The sequence below is a fragment of the Patagioenas fasciata genome, chromosome 6, assembly GCF_037038585.1.
Source record: "Patagioenas fasciata isolate bPatFas1 chromosome 6, bPatFas1.hap1, whole genome shotgun sequence".
Lineage (NCBI taxonomy): Eukaryota > Metazoa > Chordata > Aves > Columbiformes > Columbidae > Patagioenas > Patagioenas fasciata.
In genome coordinates, this window is record NC_092525.1 from 25,737,771 (window position 1) to 25,763,527 (window position 25,757).

The following is a 25,757-nucleotide window of genomic DNA, read 5'->3' on the forward strand; positions in this document are numbered from 1 at the left end:
AAACAGTGATCAGAAATGTGTTTGTATCCTGAACTGCTTCATTTCTTCTTTTGGCTAGTATAGAAACATGTTGTTCTAGAGGAAACACACATGACAACTTGACAACACTATTTAGTTGTGCTTCAGTTTCATATGTGCTGTGTCAACCTTTCTACAGACAGGGGAACCCTTTCCTTACTTCTGTTAACATAACTGCAAACATCCAGACAGCTGAGACACTGGTTTTCATTACATCTTTTAACCCTGCCCATCTTTTATGTTGTGGCTCTGAATCAGCCTGAAGAATTCTGGGTCTTCATGGGTGACTGCTTCTTTTCTACAATCACTGATGAGCACCAACACTTCCATTAACCACAGGCATGTGGTTAGGCATGCTTACGGTAAGCCTAGCTTCCCAAAAAGAAGGGATTTTTGTGAAATTATTGTGGAAAGTTCTGAAGAGTGGACATAACACAGGTAGTGGATGCTGAGCTTTCTGCTCTAGTTGATGCAGTTTTGAGCAAGTGGGTTGGACTAGGTGATCTCTAGGAGTCCCTTCCAGCCCCGCTTGTTCCACGATTCTGTTGTGTTCAGTTTAGCTGAGCCCATTACTATAGAGCCAGTACAGCAGTCATTTCATGGAGTATATCAGAAGTGCTGTTCAACCAATTCTGGAACATATATTACCACTCAGCAATAAAAAGTACAATTAGAGTTTGTGGGAAGCTGGTTAGTGATAGAGAAAAATTGTGAAGTGAAAGGTATGGGGGAAAAGACTGCAAAGTATATTTCAGATTCCATTCGAAGAAAAAGGACAGAAAAATCCATTACTAGCTTCATAAAAAAATCTAAAATCTCCACTGTGTTATCACCGCAGCACACACTTGGTGACTTTCTCTTCAGGACTCCCTGCAGAGCAGTAGGAATGTGAACATGCTCCTGAGTAAGACCCCATGCTCAGAAATGTATCCTGATATCAAGCTTGAAAACAGTTTTAGCACAGGGGAAACTCCTGCATGCCGAACAGAGCTTGAATGGTATAAATTCAGCTGACACAAGAACATCTGCAAAACCTGCCTTTAAAAAAATTCCACTGTTTTTAAGACCTTGACCTCAATTAGAGGTCCAGTGATTCAGCCTTTCATACTGAAGTCAAGCCCTATTCCAGCTATTACATGCCTCATTTCTGTTAATCTTCTCTAATTAGTTCTGCTTTCCAAGTGAAGTCTTGGAATCTAACATTTTTCTGTGCTAATAGTGAGGGCTTTGCTTTCATGTTCAAGGTCACTCCAGCATTTCACCTCGTAAAAATCATTTGTCCTCCCAGCACTTCCACTTGTACATTGAGTTTAAGTTTAGACTCTCTCAAAGACTTTTGCTGCCTTTAAAGTTATGGTTAAAAGTGTGAACATGCCACAAGTCAGCAGAGTCAAGAGAGTGTGGAGGAACAGGCTTCTTTTGGATTCGTTTTCTTCCTTGAAAATGTGCAGAGAAATTTTTTTGCCATAACAATACTTTCAACCTTTTCCTCATAAGATGTGTTGCATGTTTTACAAAACATAAGCGCATTGAACTTCATAGTGTGCAAAGTGTACAAGTAGGCAGCATCTCAATTTTACAGGTGAGAATGCTGAGCTGGAAAAGGGTGAGGTAAATACCTTGCTTGCAGTGCGAGAGCTATGGAAACCCCCATTCAAACCACTAAATTTTGATCTTATGTTTCTCACTTCATATGTTATACAAACACATAAAGATATATATATATATATATATACACATATATATATATATATATATATAGGGAGGAGGGGATGCACACAGTTTTCCACATTTTTGGTGAGCCTGAGCTATCCACAATATGGCAAGTATTCTTTCTTTTTTTTTTTTTTTAGCTTAAACAATTAAGTATTTATTCATTCTTACAATAAACGTAGACAACCATTGTATCTGTGATTTTCATTGTTAACTGTAAGGATTTTCTTTCTATAGCACAAGTTTTGATTACTTTTAGCTTTCTTTATGAAGCAATCAATACACTCTTTGTAGTCCCTAACTTGCTATCCTATAGACTTCCCTTTGCAAGGGTTGGCAGGATTCAGTGAATATAGAGGCTCCTGATGGCTGAGGTGTGAACTGTAATGGGAGGAGGCATCTGAGCCCCAGGCAAGAAACACACTCTTCTCCAGCTCTTCTCCAATTCAAAATGGCAGGCTGTTTTCAGGTTAACAAAACTTGGCTGGGCAAGGGGGGAAAGTCAGCGTTCAGCAATGTATAACTACAGCCAGTTTAAACAGCTTATTTAGAGCATTGCTGCTGCAGCTATGGATAAAATTTGCAGTTCATCTTAAAACAAGTCACTCAAATTTGATGCTTAAGGATTTAACGCTCTCATGAATTGCAAATAGATGTAATACAAGAATAGGATAATGATACAATAGCAAGCATTTGTATGGTTCTTTTAAGTTATTTTGTAGACAACAAGTAAGAAAACCCGTTAACTATTCAACCTACTTGCTTAAAATAAGTGATAACAAATATGTAAATGAAGTATTTAAAAAAATACTTAGCATTTTCACTTTCAAAAAGTTCACTCCTAGTTATTCTGTCTGAAAATACCACCTATGAGGTATTTTGAGGAGTTTATGATATCTCCTTTTCAGTGGGATTTATAAAGTCATTTAGGAGTCACTAACATAGGAGGTTTTATTTTACAATAATTGCAATGATATTGACTAATGTCCATCTAAACTCTCTGATATGTGGTTATCCTGATGTTCAGAAACAGCAAGAAAACACATAATTCTCACTACCTCTAAGACTGAGAAGGAAAGCACAGTACACATGTACAAAGAGCAAATTCACAGACTCACTGCAAAACAAGTGCTTAATATTAAATCCTGGAAACTGCTCTAAAGCTTTGATGCTAGAGTATAGCCCCATACGAGCTGTACATCTGTCCCTCATTCATCCTTCTGAGGTCTCCTTTTCAAGGATGTTCCAGAAAAAAAAAAAAGGTACAGTGCAGGGCTGTGTATGGGAGCAGGACACTCAGCACCTTGCAGTGCTGAGCTCTAAATGCAATTAGATCACGCTTTAGACTGTTGCTGCAATCACAGTGTGCTGTAAACAGAGGATGTGGCTCATGGCACCCAAGAAAGCATCTTAGAATTGTATTAAAATGGAAAACACTCCACTTTCCTGTAGGTGGGCAATGGAATATTTTTTCATGCTGAGTTATACTGCTTCAAAATAGAAAAAAACCCAGACTTTTGAATCTCTGTTCTTCAACTTTCTCAGAAGTGTGATTGTTACAAAATAATGTCAGAAGCTTTAATCAGACTAGTGCCTTACTGATAGGTTATTAGGGACTAGAATATGGTCTAGAAGATAATGTGGGACAAGACTGTGGGAAAGGCATCCTTGCAAATTACTTTTAAAAATCCTCTTTTATAATAGCTCTAAGTTGTCACCCAGACATGTTCAGAGTGCAGTAACTTAAATATCTCCACTTTATTCTCTCTCTCTTGCTCAGTGCAGGGTGACAATGGTTTTATCAGTGAAGTATTTTCTGTAAGGAGCACTCTGAGTACTGACAGCCCTTTTTCTCTGTCCCTCCTTCACACTATCACCCCTCTATATTTGCCTTGACACCATCTTCACATTGTCTTTACATTGTTCTGACAGTTAAGAAAACTCAATCACTGTAGCAAACAGCCATGACAATGTGGAGAAGAAAAAGGAAAAGCGTTATGAAAATTGCTTACAGAACTGTGAAAAATTACAGACTAGTGAAAAACAGATCTTGCTTTTTGAAAATCATATTCCCAGATAGTTTTTAATAAAAACTGCTTTATATAAACTTCAGCTGAGGCTGGCAAAAGCCATCTCAAAGCCATCAGTTGACAGTTATAGATTCTGGACCTGAAATTCAGATGTTTTAAAGTGACAACCCCTCTCATTGCTGTGAGTTCAGGTCCTTTACGAGGGCTAATTGAGCTCACCTCCTGGGGAACAGGGCATACTGGATCCCTGTGAAATGCTGACTCCAGGAACACTCCAACTACATTTTCTCCTAAGCATGCTGTTCAAACTGGGATCCCTCTTGGGGGCAGACAGGGAAGAAAGGTGGCAGAGGAGAAAGAATATCACTACAGGTTAGCTGACACATTACTTCTCTTTGCTAATAATAAAACAGAACTTAGTTTTCTTGGTTCGTGACAAAAGAGAATAGCCTAGAAAGAGAGCATCATCCCCTAGCAATCAGTCTAACAAATGTTGATTATTGTGGTAAGTGGAGTAAGTTTAGTAATAGTTAAGTGTTCCTCTAGCTGGGGTAAATTTCCAAGCAACTTAACTGTTTTGAGATAGTAGAGACACAATGAAGTGCTTAAAGACCATGCATGTACTTGACAAGTTAAGCTTTGTAATGTGACTATTTGATAAAACTACTACTGATTTGAGTAGGAATACTGATCATCAGGAACCATGTGGGTTTGTGGGGGTTTTTTGTTTGGTTTTTGTTTGTTTGTTCTTCCAGAAAAGAACATAGATACAGGTTGGATACTAATCCAAATTCTTGGTACTTACAAGAATACATTGGTACTACAAAAACCACTTTAAAAACTACTTTACATTATGTTTGCATGCATACAATTCACATCTTACCTGAAGAGCGTAACGAAAGTGCATTCATTGCAAAGCAGAAAGGAACTCATCAGCAGGGCAGACTGTGTTGCTCTGTAGGTGATGTGTAGCATTCCATGCAGATGCAAGAAGCGCTAGTTCTCCAGAAGAGGCATGGTTATCCCCCTCTTGCTCCATTACTGCAGCTGGCTTTCATCTCCCTAAGTAAATTAGGGAAGTAAGACAGTCTGAAGCTTCTTCCAGTTGCTGCAGAGCCCCTTGCCTTTCTCAGAGACAGCAGAGCCAAGCACTTAATCACCCCTCATAGAACATAGGCTCTTCACCAGCATCCCCAAAACTATAGGGCAAGCCTAGCAACAGACACCCAAATGGCACAGACTGTGGCTCCAGATCTATAAAAAACCTTAGTCATGCCCCATCCACCCTTACTAGCTCCCTAAGGAGCCAAGGAGGAGCAAGGGGCTGGAGGTGCTAATTTATAATCTGCTGATAGACCTGCACATGGCTCTGCAGATCCACCCCACCAGGAATATGACTCACATTGCTGGGGAACTAAACTTTCTGCTTTCTCAGATGTAATCCATGAATGTACTACATGGAAAATACAGGAATTCCTGCATGTATTTCTGTCATGTATATTTAAGATTGCAGGGTAAAGAAAATATTAGTAAAAGCTGCTTGCAGCATCAGAACTTACAGAAATAATCCCCTCTCCATCAACGAATGCAATTTGTTGATGACAAGAATGAATCAACGTATCTAATAATGAGCACATAATGCTAAGAGTAAACTGAGCATGCCCATACATGAACTGATGCTCATTTAGTTAATTTTGTGGCTAATTTCATATGTTCAATAATTATGACTAAAGCACAGGTAAGACAAAAACAGAACAGAGGCAAAATTAGCCTAAAGAATTATTAGCAGAAACAATATGCTTTCAGTTACCCAGAGAGAAAATTAAGCTTTAAATACATGTGCCTGAAATCGCTTGATGGAGCATGGCCTGGATCCAGTTAAGAAAAATGGCACAAAGGAGAGGTCTCCACATAAATGCAACCACTTTTGAACTATAGACTATAATCTGTAGCCTAAATGCAATGATAGATGATCATACTGCAATGGCCCTGACAAGCCGAATGACAAACATTTTGGCACTTCTTTCCTACACTGTTATGCTTACAAGCTCCTTTGATTATTAATGGATAATATTTGTTACCGTAGGCTGCCATGGTCAAATCAATACCACAGCATCTTGAAAAGACACCACAGCCGAACCTTTAATTAAGTAAAATATTTTGTTCCTTTTAATTGAGACACTGTTTGAGGAGTACGGTAACAGCACCTTGTTCTGTTCAAGGCTATCTATAATTAATAACCCCAACGATCAAAGGAAATGCGATGCTAAGAGAAAACAGCTTTTGAGAATCCCCAGTTATTAAGTATTGAGAATTACTTCCCAATCTGTTCTGCAGTCTCTCAGCACAGTATGTTTTATGATGCCCTTTGGGATCATAAAGCAAGCCCTGTCATAGAGTGCTTTGCAAAAAATGCCCCCAGCAAGAGAGCCACTAGATATTTATCATGTATTTGTTATTGTCATCAAATCTTACTTAATTTTTCCCTGGCCAGACCTATATTATTACACAGATCTCATTTATTCATATAGCATAATTTAATGAAAAGCAGGGTCTGAATGCTGCCCTATAATATACTCTGTACTGGTAAGTCTGGACTGAGAAATATTTTTTTTCTTCTCCCAAAATAGGATATTCTTTCTGTTTTTTTCATAATCTTATGGCATCAAAGTTTTTTTAGACAGAGCAAGCTTCTCGACCTCAAGCTGTGGAGGCTTTAGTTTTCTCCTCCTGCTTGCTAATCTTATCTGCCCCTCCTGAGCCACTAGCGAAGTGGATGCCAAGATCCCCACCACCATCTCGAGCTCTCCATGTGTCTTAAGAGCAGATTTGTGTGACAAAAAGCTCCGCTACCAGTGCAACAGGCATTGATAAAGCTTATCTTTAGGGGAACAGCAGACCAGAGCAGCTTTATTGTCCTTTGGGTCATTTCAACACAGCTCTGGAGGCAGCTGTATCACCCTGCAGAGCTGGTGCCACAGGTGACCTTGTGTCCTGGGGATGCAGTTGCTGCAGGCTCACTCACCAGCCACACAAAGTTGCTGCAACTTCCCATTGGTGCCCTGTAAATCCAAGCCTGCTTTGGGTCAGGCCTTACAGGAAGGAAAAGGAGAATGTGTGGAAAAAAATAATCTAAGGCAGAAAAGAGAGAACTGGAAAAATAAGGAGCCAGATCTGCCTCTTTTGTGAAATAAGCAGAGGAAATAAAGGAGAATATTAACAGGGAAAAAATAAAAAGCCTCCAAAAATGTCATCACTACACTGATTGCTGCTGGATAGTATTTATTTATTAATGGTTTTAAATTTTGTATCATTTTACTGGCAAAAATCCTACTGCTGTAATTTCAATGAAGATTTGCTGGATGCCTCCTCATTTCTAGCAGATATTTAATGCCCTAGTGGCAGGTGGTTTTATTCTAAAGCACACCACCACATTGGGCTTATAGAAACAATTTGGCTTTTAGTGATATTCCTCTAATATGAGAGGCTTATTACTTAGTGTGTTCCCCAAGGAAGGTTCCTGGACATACCCAGACACTGGTGAATATTCCGGTTTTGCTCTTCTACAATGAAGCATCATACAAAGATTTCAAGAGAAAGGCATCCCTAGTTATACAGTGGCTTTTCAATACCTGCTCTTGCTCTTCCTTTAGGTCAGTCCCTCCTCCCTAAAGGACACACACCCACTGGCTCCTGATACTTTGAGTCAGAACAGAGATTTTAGCGTTATAGAGGTATAAGCTGCATTTGAAACAACTTTGGCTATGGCTATACTGCTAAATGATCTGGCACTTCTGCAGATCATGTATCACATTACTGAATTAGTATTTGTTAAAAGTTTCCAAACATCAGGCATAAAAAGGGTTTGGGAATAAATTAATGTTCAAAGGTGCGGTAGGTTTGGTTTTTTGTTTGTTTTGTGGTTGTTTTTGTTTTGTGTTTGTTGTTATTGTTGTTTGTGTTTGTTTGCTTTTCCTGTTATTGTTATGTAGGAAGAAAGGAAGGAAAATCGTCACCTCAGTAGAGCATCTGGACTACTCTGACACAGACTGCCTCGAACACTCTGAGAAAGCCATCAAGTGACTCAGCCAACCAGACGAGTGCTACAACATAGGAATATGCCAGGGCTGATGAAAGCAAGAGATGAGAGCAAGAGTTCTACCAGCACTGTCTGGCCTGGCAGTGTCATGAGCTCAGTGCACTTTGCTGTGAGCACCACTACACAGACTGGTCATTGTGTTCTGCTGCAAAGTGAAAGGCAGCCAAATCAGCAGCATAAATAGCCACGTGATAGAGCCAGCTCCTTACCTGAACAGAACAGTAAATGTCAAGCTGAGGGCTTGCTTTGTAGATACCAGTAGAGTAAGAATTCTTACTTTCCTAGCAACCTCCAAATATGCTTTCTCTCACAGAAATAGTTTCTGTTGTCCTGCAAAATCAGTTCAGTGCAAGTTTTCATTTGACAGAGAAGACATGACCTGCAGCTGCTATTCTCTTGGCTTTTATTTATCTTCCATTCTTTCACTTGATTATACTCTGTTGCTATCAGGTGCAATCAAATTCTGGGGTGTCATCAAGTGAGGGCTTGGCCAGTCCTGTCTAGGACTGTAGTATGGACAAGGAGAGAGTTGTGACTCTCAGGGAAAGGTGAAGCTGGTGGAACAACATCTCTGTAGGTTATATAGTGTGTTGGGGTGGCCATAGAGTTTTGACATTAATCAGCAAATAGCTTGTGAAATCAGGGGAGAGGAAACCATGATGATCTGTGGACTAAAACTAGTAATTTCATATAATGTAGCTTAGAATCTTATTAGAATCTGCTTCTGAGCTTATTCTGGAAATAAAATATTGGAAAACCATGAAACAAATCCTCTGTTCCAAGTCAGTAGATTTTTTAGGATGCTACAATACAGACTGTTTGCAGGTCAGGAAAGCTACTGCAGACGTTGTGTCAGAGCAATGACCACATCAGAGCTTCACTGTTACATGACACGAGCCTTCTGTGAAAGTTCATGTGATAGCATCCTTCTATTGGGCCTATAACTGATTTTTAACTGGATGAGGTCAGCGAGGGCAACTTGTGCAGATGATCACATCATTGTTCTTCACCAGTCTCAGCACTATGACCCTGGCCCCGCTGATAGCAGCTCTCAGCACAGGAGTCAGGAGGAGAGCAGACGGCACCTCTGGTTGCACCATTTCCCCCATTAGACTCCAGTCTGTCCCAAAATACAGGAGCTGTGACATTTCCTAAGCAGTCTCTAAAGCCCAATTGGTAATGAGCTCATGCAGAGCTAATTGTAGGTGGTTTCTGTTGAGAAGAATTTAGTAAAAAACAGGAAGGGCTGGAACGTGAACTCCTCTACAAAGTTCATGCTGGAAAAGAAAGACTTTGCTTTCTCTGTACTCACTGTGCATCGTAGCCACACTGAAGCTCTCTTCTGATTCCTGAGGCATCCAAATTACAGTGCACTGTATTTCCAGCAATGTAATGCTGATCTGCCACAGGGTCGATTACTTTTTTAGAGTCTGGGGAGACAAGAGAAGCAGAATTATGATTTTTATGTGAGAGTACTGTTACATAGTATGTAAATTAAATTATGTGAGAAAAGGACTACGCATTCAGCAAGCCTGGAGGGCCAGTGTGCACTCCAGTAGCTATGAATGTCAGTGTGATACTAGTCTTAAGTTGGAGCTGATCATGCTGTTCTGCTGCATTTTGTTGGCTTCAGCAACATTTAGTTCTTGGCTGTGTTACTGAGAACCTACTGGACGCATTTTCAACATCTGCACACAGCAGTACACAGCTTCGCACCCAGAGACTTTAAAACATTCATTTCTTCACAGACTTCAAAGCAGAGCATAGTAAGCCAGCTGGGAAAAGGAATAGATCTATTTAAACCGGTCTGTGTTTTGTCATGGTTTTTACCCCTGGTTTAGTATGTTAAAACCCACCATTTTCTGAATGTGCATTTTGTTCCTAGAGGTTTGGCTGTGCAGAAGGGATATGGTGAACCTGATATAATATGCCTTGATGGGATCTTCTTATTATCCTGATGCTATAAAAACAAGTGCTTTTGGAGGCTATGTTGAATTGAGAGTCATCAAAACCTGGCTGTGAACCTGTGTGATGCACCTGACAATAATGTTTCCCATATGATTTACTAGCGTAGTAAATTTTACCAATATGCACATACATATTTTCTTGAAGCCAAAATTTAAGCATGATTTACAGAGGGAAAATCTAAGTTTCTGAAATCTGTGACAAGCAAAGCAGAGGTGAAAATATCTCTCACCAGTAGATAAATTTGTACTCCATGTTACAGGTTGATCTGATGCATTTCTAGCAATCAGGGCTTTAAGCTTATCCAATTTTGACTCACAGAAAGAAACCACACCTGGGTCAGTGTTATAGATATTTGAGACTATGCTATAAACTCGCAGCATCTTTACATGCTACTGTATGTCAGAATCACTGCTGCATACTGTTTTTACATTAAGAAAAGGAGAAATGAAATGGAGGGCAGAACCTTCAATGGAGACCGAAGAGGATGCCTCCTAATGGCTTTCAAAAGCAAACACCACATGCACACAGAATTTGGACCTGAAGTCAATTTTGTACTCGAATTTTTAGCCCCTCTACCCCAGGCTCAGTACATCAAAGATTCATCAGCAATTGGTGACATTTCTGACTGCTTTTTCTTTCTTGTGGTAGTAGCTGGGTGCAGTGATAGCACAGCTGCTTCCATGTTGTAACCCAAACGAAATCTCAGTGCTGCAAGTCAGCAGTAGCTGGTCTGTGTGAGAGGCAGCATCCCCCAGCTCAGCCACAGCCCCAGCAAATTGCTGAGGCTGATTCAGTGGTAGCCAGGAGCTCAGTGGGAGCCTCTGTCTTACACAAACCCGAAGTGCCACAAACTCTTTCCAGACTCCAGAGAAGCTGTGAGACCTTATGTCTCTCAAAGTGAGATGTGGCCTCTTTGAGAGACAACAGCTCCTTTGCTCCCTATTTTTCCACTATTTGGAATTCAGAGAGAACCAGGAGCAACTGGATTTCACCAAAACTCACAAACTGACAGTTTTACACTGTGTTACTCCCTCTGTGTTCCTGAAAATCCCCCCATTGATGCAGAGAAGAAGTGAGAGCATGCTTTGGTCTTTCTGCAATCCGTTTTGCCTCTGGCACCATTTGCCTCATTATTTTGCTATGTATCTGCTTCCAAGGTGCACATTTTAGCCTTCCTCCTAAGCACAGCTGTGATTACATGTGGCATCTTTCCATCTGCAAGCATGGCTTTCATTTTTCCACTTCCCCAACAGCCCTTGCACCCCTCACTGGGTTCACATATCAGGTTTGGAAATCCCAGATTATGCTTCCATTAATTTAAAAGGTTTGATACTGCCATCTTTGTACCTCTCGGGAGCAAGGCAGGAGCCACACCTTTCACAAAAGCATTACACATCCATCCATCCAAACAAGTTAATCTAGGCATGCTGAGAAACCTTTTAAAGTATAAGGCATAATTCATACCCCTAACTAAACCACTTAGGTTTTCTATATTTCTATTTTTGACAAACCTTTCATCTCAGAGGAGAGATCTTTACACACACAGCTCTGTGTCCTGAGTTATATGGTGAGGATGTCCCCAGCTTTAGTGAAGCCCTAGAGGAAAGGTATTGATTGAATTCTTGGGAAAAAGACATTTAACCTGCAGAATCACGAAATTTTTCCAATACGCAATCAAGTTTATTACCTAAATAAAATTGTTTCAGATTTTAAGCACAATAAATTTTCCATGTTCTTTGCCTTTGAACTGCTGATAAAAAGGCAAACTTGAAGCTGGCCCCCAGGTTCCCAGCACCACGTATCGTGGTTGCTGCTCATGTGCCTGTTTATCTCCCATGTCCCTGTGTGAAGGAATCCTTTTCTGTAGCATTAGGAATAAATTCTGCTGTGTGAATTCAACTAAGAAGAAATTTCATCACTTCTAAAGGGAGAAGGAACACCCTATTACACTCATGTCTTTACTCTTCTGCAGACTTAGAAGATACGAATTTGGAGAAATATTGTGAAACTAAGAAAGAGGAAAGTCATATTCAGATAGAGTGTATACAGTACCTTGCACAGCAGAAATCAGTTCAGTTTCTATATCAGTGTCTGCATCATTTACTGTAATGGATATCACCTTCCTTCTGGGCCTGATCAGCCACTGTCCTGCATCTTATATAGACAAAAACATCTGTGCATAGTAAAAGCACAATAATCACTATGCTCTATCAACTTAAACTGCAGTGCTGTAGTGCTAAATGTAAAGAAGTAATGGATTAACTCTTTTATTCACATTAGAAACCACTCCGTTTGCATTGCTAGTGGCACCATGTCATGATGGCAAATTGAACTGAAAATCCTCCAAATTCAATCTGCAAGAGCCCTGTTGAGCTTCTGGTCTGATTCTCCTCCTGTTCCTAGCACAGACACTAGTGTAGGATACAAAATAGAGTGAGAGCCAAAAAGTATTTCCTGCATTGAAGCAAAGGATAGAATTGAAGGGGGGACTATGAGAAAAAAGCATTTACCTCGCTTTTGAGCTGTTTGGTTTATTTGTCCACTGCTGACAGCACAACTCCCAAGCTAATGAGCTGCACTCGTTTCCCCCTTTTCTCCAGCACTCCTGCACTAGCAGGAAAGCAGCCGTGTGTGTGTGCACACCAAGCGAGCGCCCCTGAGCTTGCACACCTCACTGTAGTGTGACAGAACAGTCACTGCACGGCTGCTCTGTAGGAAAGCCTGTCAGGTCACTGTGTTCAGCACCATCCGTCAGTGCGGCTGTACGGGCTGCTGCCGCCAAAGTGCTCGTAGGGCGAGGAGCTCTGGGACGGCACAAAGGTAAAAAGATTGTGAAGGAAAAAGCCAGACAATAGTAACGGTCTTCATTCTTGGGGAGCAGCACCGAATTAGTGTGAGTTTGCAGAAATGTTTGGAAAATAGTGAAATTGAGACACTGATTTAATAACCAGTTCTGTGATTTGAATCACAGATAACTTTAAAGTGTTTCCTGAACAGCATCTTAAAATTTTAAGTTGTTACTCTTAAGCTAATATATGATACTAATATATGCTTCAGAAAATAAGTTGTTAATTTACTTTCCTTGTTTTTGCTGATACAAATGTGCTTGAAAACCAAACTGGCTTTTTTTTTGATAGAAACGGAATATTTGTGTAACCCCCTTTTTTCTTTTCAGCCTTCGTAGTGGTTGTTACTATGGTAATAATTGTGATTCAAGATTTAAAGCCTGAAAGTGGTTTCTATAACAACATGTTAGGATGTTTTGGACACACAATTGAAGTTAAAGATTCAGGATTAACCCTTTTTTACCACGATATTTGTAGACACAATGGCAAGTGCTTGCTTGTTTGGCAAAAGTTTGTTCCTACCTTCCCAAGGTATACTTTTTTCACATAGCAGACAGATATAATTCCAGCTGTGGATAGAGCAGGTCAGGTCCTGAGGCTGCCGCTTCCATCCCAGGTGAACCTTGCAAAGGAGAAATGACACCATGGTTAACCACAGGCTGCTCCTTACATTAAATAATTAGGATGGTAGATAACTGTTTTGGGACATGGGCAGGGAAGGGGGAAAATAGTGTTAGTACAACATTTAGAAAGTTTGAGACTTTAGTCCGGAAATCAGAACTGTGTGAGAAAACTGAAATGGTCTATTCACAGAGAATCTGAATGAAAAAACTATTTTGGGGGCTCAGCTAGCCCCTTATCTTGCTCTGTTTTATCCAGAATGGCACAGTTTCGTGTCCTTTTCTTCCCTGTCTGCCAAATGCTGATCCACGAACAGCATCTCTGCCTTTCAGTCCATGGTGAAGGTATCTGATCCCAATCTCTGTCACTGTTGATTGTGCAGCTGTGCTCATCTCTTCTCCAGTTCTTCAAGATACTTCAAGATTGAATATGTATTCACACCCACAACTTTCTAAGGCTGTCTTTGCAAGGAAGTTTTTGTCATAGCAATGAACTGTATTTTCTTCGTCATGGTGCACACAGATAACCTGAGATAAGCCAAGTTATACCCAAACCAAGTACTCTTCAATGCAGCACTAAATGCCTTGGCCAATATTTTAATATTTCTAGTTAAATGCTAATTATTTCAAGATCTTGCTAAAGTCACAGAGTTTGATATTTTAGTGACACAGATTTACACACTTCTTTTAAAATCCCATGGGCAAGTTTTAAACAAGAAACGGACACAAGTATTGAAGGTTCTCATTTCTAACTGCAGATGCTGGTCTATCTAAACTCTGGCTACCATCATATTATTTCAAGACTTCTGTAGTGAGCATATTTGATCATAAGGTAAGCCTTCAGTTGTGGAGAAATGCCACATGCTGTTGTTGAGTCAACAGAAGACAGACTGAAGTAATAACACTAAGAGACGCAATGGTTGCTTCATTTACCCCAATGAAATTTTATCTTTCTAGAGCCTGACCACAACCAAGATGGCAATTCTATAAGCTATTTTAGCACATTAAAAACAACAAAACCCCCTCACTTAACACACAGGGGGGTTTTTAATAGCATTTTTTTTCCTATTGTAAATTTATCATTTTCCCTTAAGAGTATTTTTCAAGTTTAATTTCTCAGGTCATAGACCAGCATATGGGTTTTTGCTATGTGTTTCTTTCCAAAATGTAAAAGTTAATAAAAAGCCAGATTTTGCTGTGAACTGCTTTATCTGCATTAGCTAATGTAGCTTTCTAGTTTTAATTCAAACATGTGAGTTAATAAAAAAAAAAAAAAGAAATAAGCCCTCCTCAAATCACAGTAAGCTCATCAATGTTGATGACTGTATAGGTTTGAAGAAGTTCATTAACTTCACATAGATTTTTTTTCCTAGGAAATAGACTGTCTCTCTTAAGAAGGTCACAAAATCTCCGCAGCATATGTAAAAGATGCTAAAGCTGTTCGAGTTGAGAGCTCCTGTGAAGCTCAGAGTCCGCCTTCAGGGAAAGGTGGCATATTTGAAGAACAGTATCAGGAATTACAAGCAGCCTTCAGGCATGATGAGGTGATTAGCAGAGTGCAGGCATGAGCTGAAGACAATTGAACTCCAGTTCATAAAATTGCAATTAACAGTGATTGAAATTTGATTTTAAATTCTGCTGCTGATTATGATATTTCACTAACTTGTAGGGAGAGTTGTGTCTGGAAAGAATAAGTCTTTGCTGAAAGACATTTCTAGCAAAAGCAGCCCAACACAGTTTGCTAGGTTTTCTTTGTGGACTTTGAATGGCTGAAATGGTTAATCAGATTCTCTGAATTGGGGATCACTATTTTACTTTACTTTTGATTTTATCAACTTAAGAGAACAGAATATTTGAAAAGCACACATGAGCTGTCTAGCTTTCTGATTCAAACAATCAGAAAAGCCAACTAAATTGTCAGGAAAGATATAAAGATGATCTCTACAAAATTTTTTCTGAGGAACATTAGTTTCCTCATCAGGAATCAGAAGAGCTGGGCCACATTGCTTTGGCCCTTTCAAAACTCCTGCCCTGTTTATGTTAACTTGCCCACTAATCTAATTTTGCCCTCCTGTGCTCATTGTCATGCACTTCCAACACCCAAATTGTTTTGTGTCATTTCAGTGGTTTCTGATCAGTAAGAAGTCTTCACCAGTGCAAAACAATGCATATTTAGTGCTGATTAGTTATATAAGCTCAATTATTCATACACCAACAGCAACACTTTAATGAAGTAAGCTTATCCAAAAGGAAAAAAACTGTCTCTTTCTCTGCATTTCTTAATAGTTTGCACCGACTCTTTTAAGATGGAGGTATTGACCTGTTTCTGGTAGTACTGAGGAACTGCCAGTAGATGGCAAGCTTTACTGCAAAGAACTTTGCTGCCAAACATCTCATCTTCCTCAAAAGGATTTAACCATGGGGTAAAATGTTTGGCACTAATTCCGCTCGTAATTAGATTAATGTACCAGTGTTTATAAAGAGACTGACGATTACCTCAAGTGTCACTCAATGTAAATCCAAAGTGATCGGCATTTTGTTTCCATTTTTATAATGTTATATACAAATTTTAAGACTGTCAGAACAAGTCACTGCTGAAGTGACCTTAATTGCTTAAGAACAAAAATGACCCCTCTGCATATCTGAGTTAGAACATGAGGCCTTTTCAGGTTCTTCCTCTGCAACCTTATAAAAAGAAAAAATCAAGCCCCCCTCCAAACACTGAAACATTTCCACCCTCTTTTTGCAAATGTAGTGGAGAATATTCTTCAACCATGAGCTCAAGCTGAGCCAGCCTTTGCATCTGACACCGCCATACTCTGCCACATCACATCACAGAGCATGGGGGACTCCAGCTTCCACTTTCCTCTCTCATTTCCACATAGCTCTTAATAGGTTCTCAAATCCATCCTTTCACATGGCTCCAGAGCAGCAGGGAAACTGAGTTTCCATGGTGCGGGAAGGGAAACAATATAAATAACTTGTCTCAAATAGGTGGAAAATGGTGCTCTACCTAGCAGTCCAGGATCCAGGGATTTTTCTGAAGCACTCATACCATTTATGGACATGACTTTTCTCAAAAAAAATCATGGGAATGTCTTGGTGAACTACATACCATTTGATAACCACAGTAGGATAATTGCATACCCTTTGGCAGTCAGCTTTTTGAGATGCAGTTTTGCTGCTGGGGCAAAATATAGCACTCTAACAAGAACTCTTGGTCCTAACCTTTAAATCACAAGTAAGCTAAAGCTCAACAGTGATTACAACTTTGCTAAGACCTTCAGAACTCTTGTGATCCTCAAGATCTATACAAATAATAAAAACCATGACACGGCGTATTAGAATTTAGATAAAACACTAAGAACTTTATTGCTTCGCTGTAAATTTGTAGTACAAATCGGACAAAAGCATCCTCTAGGGATTATTTTTTATATTGAATTGTATGTTGGCAATTTCTACATAAGAAATTTGTTTTGTAAAAGCCAGAGGAGTTGAAATTAAGATAACAGTTTAAAAAATCCAAGAAAGGTTTTCTGTTTCATGTTTTTCCCATTGTGGTGTCACCTTGGAGACAAGTTGGTTGCCTTGACTATGGACTATGCTTTTAGGGCTTGCTTTCCTCTTCTCTCATTTTCCATCCACTACTACTGCCTCAGAGAGCTACGAAGTTTTTTAAGCAGAGCTGGTTTGTTGCCATCAAAACTGCAGGCTGGGAAATGCTTCAGTTTCTCTCACGCACAGTTATTACAACAAATTGAGTTGCTGCATGCAAATTATATCTGGAAAAGCAGTATTAATTAACTAAATTGCTTCTTGTGCCACAGTGGTCCTATGTAAGAAGCACTTGAATGACTGACCTCACCTCTTGTAGTTTACACCTTATAATAGATAACATTGTAAATTAATCATAGTCAATTTCTTCAAATTTGCAATTTTTCTTCAAATACGCACTTTTAATGAATTTTAAGTTGGTAGACAGACTGAAAAGAAGTCTCTTTAAAGTTGTGCAATCCCAAGAAAACTGTGGGATGCAGAAGTTCCTAAGGAATGCAGTTTTGCTCATTTTAACCATAATTAATAGATTGCAGTAAGGTCTTCATTGTCCAGGCTAAAGAAAAGAAACTAAATATATGGGTAATATACAACATTATGTAAACTAGGACATCAGAACATACATGAGGGTGTATTGAGGAGGGGAAAGGTCCATGATACTGCTTACTGTGGATCAAGTCAGTACATCGTGGCCAGTTTCTTGACTTTTGCATTCAGTGAGAGCTGTGAGCTGGGGAAATACAACTGACACCCCATTAGAATGAAATATCTGCTCCCAGTGCAAAACTAAATGAACGTTAACAGGTTTAGGGATGGTCATTTTAAAGACAGACTAAATCAGAAATACTATTTTTGTCCTGTTTTTCTTCAAAGAACAGGAGGTAAAGCTCCAGTTGTACTCCTGCTAATCAAGAATTAACTTGGTTTCTTAATCTGGTCTGGTTTAGCCTGCATTAGATAAAGATAATCCTTATGAAAAAAAGACCATACCTTTTCCAGATGTTCCTCTTCTGCATCTCTGGTAGATATGAGCATGACAACAGCTAAAAATAGATCAAACAAAAACATTTATCGTGTTTTACTCATACATGCAACACCCCAAAAGAAACAACCAAGAAACTATTTCTGTGTAATCCTTAAAACCACTGTTAGTTTGTTTTAAATTACAATGTCACTGTTACTATCAATGTTACTACATCGATCTCTATTCCACTTGTTCAAACAAGTACTAATTAGGTATTTGACTCAGTAAATGTACCCATTTATAAGCATAAAGTTAATTCAGATTGATGCTTTCTATTGTCAGAGACATTGCTGCTCCTGTGCACACCTCAAGTCAAAAGGCACCACAGTAACATAAAGGCACATAAAACTTTTCCAACCCCCTAATTTGTTATCATAGTGTCATATCTACATAAGCCATCTTTCCTAAGCTGGTAAAGCCTTCTGAGGCTTTCTTGCTCCAATTCCCCTTCCTAGGAGGAAAACAAAAAACAAAACCCCACCCAAACCCCCAACAATTTAAATTATATTATGTATTAAAACACACATTATGAAAACACACAGTCATCAGCCAGTTTGTGTTATCTGACAATCCGCAGTGGTTTCTTGTCATCCTCAGGTGACCAGCCCCAGCATTGGTTTAGCCCCAGTTATTGATAATCATCTCAACATGCTGCTTCTCTTTCAGTGCCCCATCTCCTTCCCTATTGTGTCCACTCTTCTGAATGTCAGTTCCAAGAACCAGGAAGAAATTAGAGACTGGTGGTAGATGTGTCTGAATTTCTCTGGGTTCAGCTCATCCAGAACACCCTGTTTGCGCAAATATATGCTGTTCTGCCATTTATTTTCAAATAACTGCCATAGAAGACACATATGCTTCATATTTCCAAACAAGACTAGAGAAAACAGCCCATTTGCAATCACCCCTTTGGCTCCACGTCCACAGCCTTGTGTCCGATTAAATGTAACAAATTTCCCAAACCTGTAGGATGTGTGTTGATGATTAACACTGTTTCCACCGACCCATATCAAAGTAATGGCAAATCATGACAGACACAACATATTACAAGATTAATTTAGTGATCAATAGAACCCCATTGCACTCTTCGCCTATCTCTGTGCTGCATGTAGAAGACCCAATAATAGCACACATAAAAGTTCACAAGCTTCAGTCTGTCTCACTTGAGATTGGCAGTGAAGCTGTGATTGCAGAGGATTCAGTCCAGGTCAACACACCTACCTCAGGCACTCGGTATCTGGCACCTTGCTGCTATTGCTCAGTATACCTAACACCAAATTTAAGGCAGCAGGTATATACCTACATATGTATGTTATGCTTATCTGAATACAGTTGTTTATTTTGTTATGGAGACAATTAATTATGACTTTAGAAAGTCACACAGTTTCATAGCAAAATTATTGTTTTATTTTCCTAGAAAGAACACGTTTCACTACTTTCACTGCTTTAACTCTATCAGTGTTTCAGTTGTGCGTTATGAACGATGCTGCTAACAGCTCGCCCCTCCTTCACTGGGGAGTGACAAATAGCTATTGTCTCAGCCAGTCTTTACAGCAACAAAGCAATTCCAGTAGCCTTTAATTATGCTGGAGCTCAGTTCCTGGAGGATAAGGGACATGTTTGCACTGTGTTTACAGTGTCCGTCCAGCCTCAGAGGCTGGAAGACTCTCAGAGAGATATTTTGAATCTCAGGTGTTTGGGAGATTCTTTGTGGTATAAATGCTGTACAGCTGTTAAATTACTATTTATAATCAGGAAGTCAAAGTGCATGATGGTTTGAACCACTTAATTGAGCTGTAACTGCACCCAAGTAATTTAACTGTGTTGAACTCTACTACAAAAGAAAAACTCTCACCACAAAACAAAACAAAGTGGTATTGAACTGAAAAACGTGGTTCAATTCATTTTTCTAGTAAAAACCAAAACTGAAACAACAAATAAACAAATTTATCTTAAATATACCTAAATGCATTCCATATTGTTGGATAGTTGTTGACAACCACCAATATTGTTCCAACTCTACTCTTAATATAGTGCTAAGCAATCCTGACATGCCAAGCCATGGATGATGGAAGAGGTGAGAACAGGAAATTACAACCTACTCTTATTTTCATAATTGTTTTCCTTTCACATTTATTAGTCTACTAATACGTGTTACAGTTACCAGCCCTGTTTTCTTCTCAACAGCCAACAGTTGGAGCTGTTGGTTTTAAAGCACAGTTGCACTTCTTTCACTCTCGGTTATTCCCAGTGCCGTGGAAATCCTCAGGACTTTTTGCATTTCCTTTTTAGAGTCACTTTGCATGAGGAATGACTCCAGGTGCCTGTCAGACTCTTGCCAAAAGAACTCAACATGCATTCCTGATCATAAAGATGATGCTTGCCATTGTGCAGATGCATCCATGGACAGTGTGAAAGAACTCTGCAATAAAACCTCCGATCCTTGCTCTTCAAACCCTTGTCTTCAAAATGCTACCTGTTTAAGCTCTGCTGGAAATCTCAGCTTTACTTGTGAGTGCCCTGCTGGTTATAATGGACCTACCTGTGAAACAGCCGTCAGCCTGTGTGACACAAACCCTTGTGAACATGGAGGCACCTGCCAAAACAGCCTGGCTGGGCCCATCTGCCTTTGTAGTGCAGGATACACAGGTGCACTCTGTGAAACAGATTTTGACGAATGCATTTCGGAACCGTGCCACAACGGAGCGCTGTGCAAAGATGGGGTTGGTGAATACTCCTGCTACTGCGTCCCAGGTTACCAAGGCAAGCACTGTGACCTGGAAGTGAATGAATGTGTGTCAGATCCGTGCCTGAATGGGGCAACGTGTCTCAATCAGGTAGGACGGTATGACTGCCTCTGTCCACTTGGGTACACAGGTAAGCACTATTGAAACAACTTTTTCTTTGCATCATGGAGAACCATCATAATTCATATTCCAAGTTCAGTTCCCCCAGCCACACATTCATTTAGTCATATCTGTATTTACATCTTGCCTTCAGCTTCAACACCAGTGGCTGTTGGTGCATTATGGGTTACCTTATCACTGTGAACTACTGATATCAGATAAGAGAAGGATTAAAGAAATCTCACATTTACCAAAAGCTACAGAGCAGTTTCATGAACATTAAGCTATGTCACAGGGCTAGTTAACTTTTCTTTTGAAAGAAACATTCTCAAAATGCTTGTCCTCAGAGTGCTATACATAGTTTTCGATCCTCAGACAAAACCTATGTTTGACAGGATTAAAAATTAGATCCAATTAGACTTGCTTGATTGCTAATCACAACAAACTATACTGTTAGATCTAGACATTTCATGTTAACTTCCTCTCCTCTGCCCTTGCAAATGGAACATTATGTAAGTTAAATAGAAAGAAAAGTATGATCAGGTTCCCAAACTGCCAATTTTTTGATAATCCACTTTTATGTGGCTCCATCTTTAAGGTGTGGTTGTGATTTTTCTTGCCTACTTCCTCTACTGGAGAGCACATAATCCTTGCAGGAGACAGCTCCCTTCCAATTTCAAAGCTGTATTCAGGGTAGAACCACAAGAGGTAGCACACTGAATCATTAAAAGGAGAAAAGGGAGAGCATTTCAGTGATAGACTGCCAGTCAAGTTAGCAGAGAAAAAATACTCATACAGCAAAAGGGGGGAAAAAACAGCTATTGCTTCAAGTGATTCAAATGAATAAGAAATAAGAGATGTGGTTTACAGCTCCATCCCCAAATCCCCACACAGGAGGGGAAGTCAGAGGTAAAAAGCAACTTTCCCGTGTCTGACACAGCGCTCGTTGGAAGCCAGCCCTCAGTTAATATCCCTCATGAGCACAGAGAATGTTATTTGAAGGAAGCTTTTTACCTTCCCGCCACCCTGCTGCTGCCAGCGGGTGTCTGAGCCCAGGCCAGCCAAGGAGAAAACTACACAACCAGGGCAAAGCCAAAGAGCGGAAGGAAGGAAAAACCTATTAACAACCAGCATGGTTACTCTGCAATGATCAGACTCAGCCCAGACCTCCTGTTGTATTCAGGAAGCTGTATTTGTTTAACTGACACTGTTAGTGGGGTCCAGGTCTGGATCCATAGCCTGGGAACTCAGCTTGAAAGATGCAGAATATACACCTTAGAGACAAAGAGAGAGAAAACATAATAAAACAGTAAAGCCCAAACAAAAAGAAATTAAGATTTAGAGCAACACAAACTGCTGGAGGAAACTCACTCTGCTGCAGTTGCTCCACTTTCATCATGAAATTCTGCTGTTTCCCAGGCTGATGCTCTCTGCTCTCACCAAAAATCAAGTGATGCCACCAAGTGCTCCACACTCAGCACAAGCAGAGTAAAGAAGTGAGGAGAGAACCAAGGAAGGAGAAGAGATCTAAAATACAAAGCAGAAGAAGCTGCAGTGTTTTGATATACAGCTCGAGCGTTGCTTCCGGCAGCAAAGAGACTAATCATAATAATTCTACAGAAGAGAAACGGACTGTTCCTTCAGCAGTAAAACACCAGTTTTTAAAGGCTATTTAATGAAATGATTTATCAGAAGCACTCTTTTTTGTTGTTTTCTGCACTTTGCTCTGAGTTGTGCTAAATGAACAAGCCAGAGGGATTACTGGATGAAAGCCCTGAGGTGTCTCCACTGGTAATATAAACCCTCATTTACTCTGTCAGGGGATCTTGCCAACCATTACTATCATGGCCTGACACCATGAATTACTGTGGGAAGTCACCCAGCTTCATCTCATTTCCCTAAGATGTTAAAAAGGTTATATCTCTTGATATGTAGGTAGAAAATGTACGGTAAATCTACAGCAGTAATGTTAACCAAATGCTTGAGTTACTGGCTGTGGCTGCTACTTGTTTCATGGACTATGACTGCTATTTTGTATGATCAGTATGCTGCAGCACTTCTTAAAATAGCTGAGAAATGTCACACATAATTCTTACACAAATGAAAGAGGTTAGAATGCACCAAGAGCCAAAGACTGGAAAATTTAGCATGAAATCTGCAGTTTCTATGATAATGCTCTGCATCTGTGAAATAATTTACAAGACATGTGTCACACAGCTGTTAAATAATAAAGCTCAATTGGTTTGTTGAATTTTTGCTGGCTACCTTAATCAAATGCATTTTTCCTCCATTGCACTAATTGCACTTGCTTTTAATTCACCCCAACAGAGCACAGTGCAAGAGACTGTTACCCACAGCCACATATGTTAATTACCTGGACACAGCTGAAGTCAGTCCTCCATTGCCAGTGAACTGTCAGGGGTGCATGGCAGTTCCAAAAACCAGTCTTAGCCCAAGAAAAGAACAGGAGAGAGTGTTTCAGTGACTCAGTGACAGACTCAAAGGTACAGTGGGCTAGATTCATTCTTGGTGCAACACCTTTTACTGTGGTGTAGCTGCAGCTGGGATGAGGAAATTATTCCTGATGAATCTTTTGGTTCTCATTCAGTATTCTTATAACATGTATGTCATACAGATATTTAGAGTAGGTGCCTCATAAGTCTTAGGCACTCAAAGGCTTGGAGAGGCACTGCAGCCTCTACCACGGATGACATACTGCAAGTACAGATATCACTTCCCAACAAGCTCATGGCATTATAATTCTGGATATCAACAGCAAACAGCAATTGCCAACAAAGTGGAAGGTCTGTTTCCTTCTCCAGATTTCTAGTTTCAAACAACACTCCCTACTTCATGCCTAGGTTATCAGCTTGATGCTGAGACTCTGACCACAAGACTGTGACATTAGAGGTTACCAGCAGTACTGGCCACATTTCAAATGATTTTCCGTACAAGTCTGAAAATGTTGGCTGTATCCCTTTCATCCTTGGCTACATTTACCTTTTTTTTGATTGGGCTGTACAAAGAAGTGTACAGTAGGACTTGTTTGAAAAGCAAGTAGTGTAAGAAATTATCTTTGTTCTTCAAGGAAACTGCAAAAGTTATAAATATCTCTTATATCCACCTTCTGAGTCTTTCAATTCAAACCACTTGTGCAGTTTGGCACCTGCTGAATCACTGCCTGCTGTAGGACAGGAGGTCATTGCTCTGGATGCTGCAGCCCCATGCAATAACCATGGCAGGGTTTGTTGGGGCTTTTTTCCCCTCTCCGTTATATGATATTTGGCATACAGCATATTTATGACAGAATGTTAGACGGAGGTGCAAATGCGGATCTAATCTTTTCATCTCTCTTCTTCACACATAAGAAAGCCTGACGGGAGATTCAGTAGAGGCTGGGAAGGAATTTTCCCTGTTTGCATGGCATCTCGCATCGCCTGGATGCGTTACACAGAGAGAAGTTTTCTTCTGAGGCAACATTGCCGAAGGCATGTTACTGGGCTTGATAGATTAAAGACACGAACCAAAACAACAAGGCTGTGTTCTCATGTAAATCGTCAGGCTGTTCTCAGGCCTGTAGTTTTAAATTTGGCTGAACTGAGGATCAGTTGAACAGGGCTTGTTTTGTCACATGATTTTTAGCGTTTGCAGTAAGCTGTTAACAAGCTCTGGCAGATTTACGGTCACTAGACATACTTCTGCAAACACATTGTTTACAATTACAGTGAATTCACAGGGCAATGACCACAGAGGGATTGCTCACTATATCTGGATGTAATGTACATTACCATAAAGCCAGCAGAGAGTGTTCCCGTGCGTGCCAGGGTCTCACGGCAGGCTCCTGCTGAAAGCAGTGCCCTGGCTGATCAGCAAACCTCAAACTGGAGACACGGGACCAGTGACTTCACCCACCCAGTGTTCTGTATGTGGTCTCAAGGAACTATAAAAATATATGCTCTAAAATCACAGCAGTGGTATTTCCTAACTACTGCACTTTAATGTTTATATACAATGCAAAGTAGTTCTGAGCTAACATCCTCAAATTTTGTTTTCGCATTTTAAGATATTTCCAAGTATTTATCCATAATATTTTTTGTTTGGTTTTGGTTTTGTTTTGTTTTAAAAAAGAGATGCTACATTCAAAAGAGTCAAAATAAATGAGTGATCAAGTAACAATTCTAAATATTAGCAATCTCAGTGTTTTGAAAAAATGTTCCAAGTTAGAATGTACAAATTTTACAGCAGGACAGAACTGGCAAAGAGAGCATAAAGAAAGAATTACAGCTGAGCTCCTAAATAAGTTGCTGAGATAATACCCGTTGCCAAAATGTGTCTGTTCCCATCTTTTGAAAGCCTGCCCCATCATCTTGTACTGAACACTTAACCTCTCCAAAAAAAATGAAACCTATTCTTAAGGCTGCAGATTCTCATTCAGGTAGGAAATCCCCCTGAAATCTATTTAAAATACTACTGCTTACCTTGGTAAGGCAAAAAAAGGATAGAGGAGTCCACTTAAAAGCAGCTGCTTCACTATAATTTGTCAGTTTGCATCTGTTTTGTGGCTGGTACTGTAGCTGTTAAAACACATTGACTTTGCATGTGAAAACTATTTTCAAAAAATATCACTCCATTACTCAGAATGCTAAGTAAGTGCATCACCATATAAAACCCTGAAATAATCAAAGCAGGAGCTGCAAGGCATTAAATACAAAATTTTCTTAGTGTCTCTTGGACTGTGCTAGAGCTAAGAAAAAGGAATGTATATTTAATGTGCCAACTACAATAAATAGCTGTAAACTAATATTACAACTGATTTAGTTGCATCAACTATCTCTGAAGAACAGCTCCAAGATTCTGACCTGTTGCAAACACGGCATCATAGACCAGTTTATTTACATATAGCTAGATCTTTAAAAAATTAAGCAATAAAACATAGCTAAACAAACAGCTTCCCAATGAATTCAATTAATTGTGTAGCTTTAATTCGACTCTTCTGAGGTCATTAAATTATTAGTCACTTCAGTTATATAAACGGGGTGGT

General features: G+C 39.8%; 1 protein-coding gene and 1 long non-coding RNA gene across 6 annotated transcripts in view; one reads left to right on the forward strand and one right to left on the reverse strand.

Annotated features, from left to right (window-relative positions):
- LOC139828294 (uncharacterized) overlaps positions 1-12,533 on the reverse strand; it is a 32,977-nt gene extending 20,444 nt beyond the window's left edge. The window contains exons 1-3 of the long non-coding RNA XR_011739749.1: positions 12,339-12,533; positions 9,173-9,290; positions 4,645-4,823 (exon numbers count right to left, since the gene is read on the reverse strand). This is a non-coding gene — a long non-coding RNA (uncharacterized lncRNA). The remainder of the gene's footprint in view (positions 1-4,644; positions 4,824-9,172; positions 9,291-12,338) is intronic.
- Positions 1-25,757, forward strand: part of CRB1 (crumbs cell polarity complex component 1) — a 105,728-nt gene that overhangs the window by 10,819 nt on the left and 69,152 nt on the right. For 3 of the 5 annotated variants that reach the window (XM_065842376.2, XM_071810290.1, XM_071810292.1), the window contains exon 2: positions 20,163-20,747. The exons of 1 other annotated variant lie outside the window; for it this stretch is intronic. In XM_065842376.2, coding sequence (XP_065698448.2) covers positions 20,163-20,747 — 585 coding nt within the window. Of the gene's footprint in view, positions 1-12,543; positions 12,649-20,162; positions 20,748-25,757 lie in introns of those variants that run through there. One more of the 5 variants, XM_071810291.1, reaches the window with a different exon arrangement.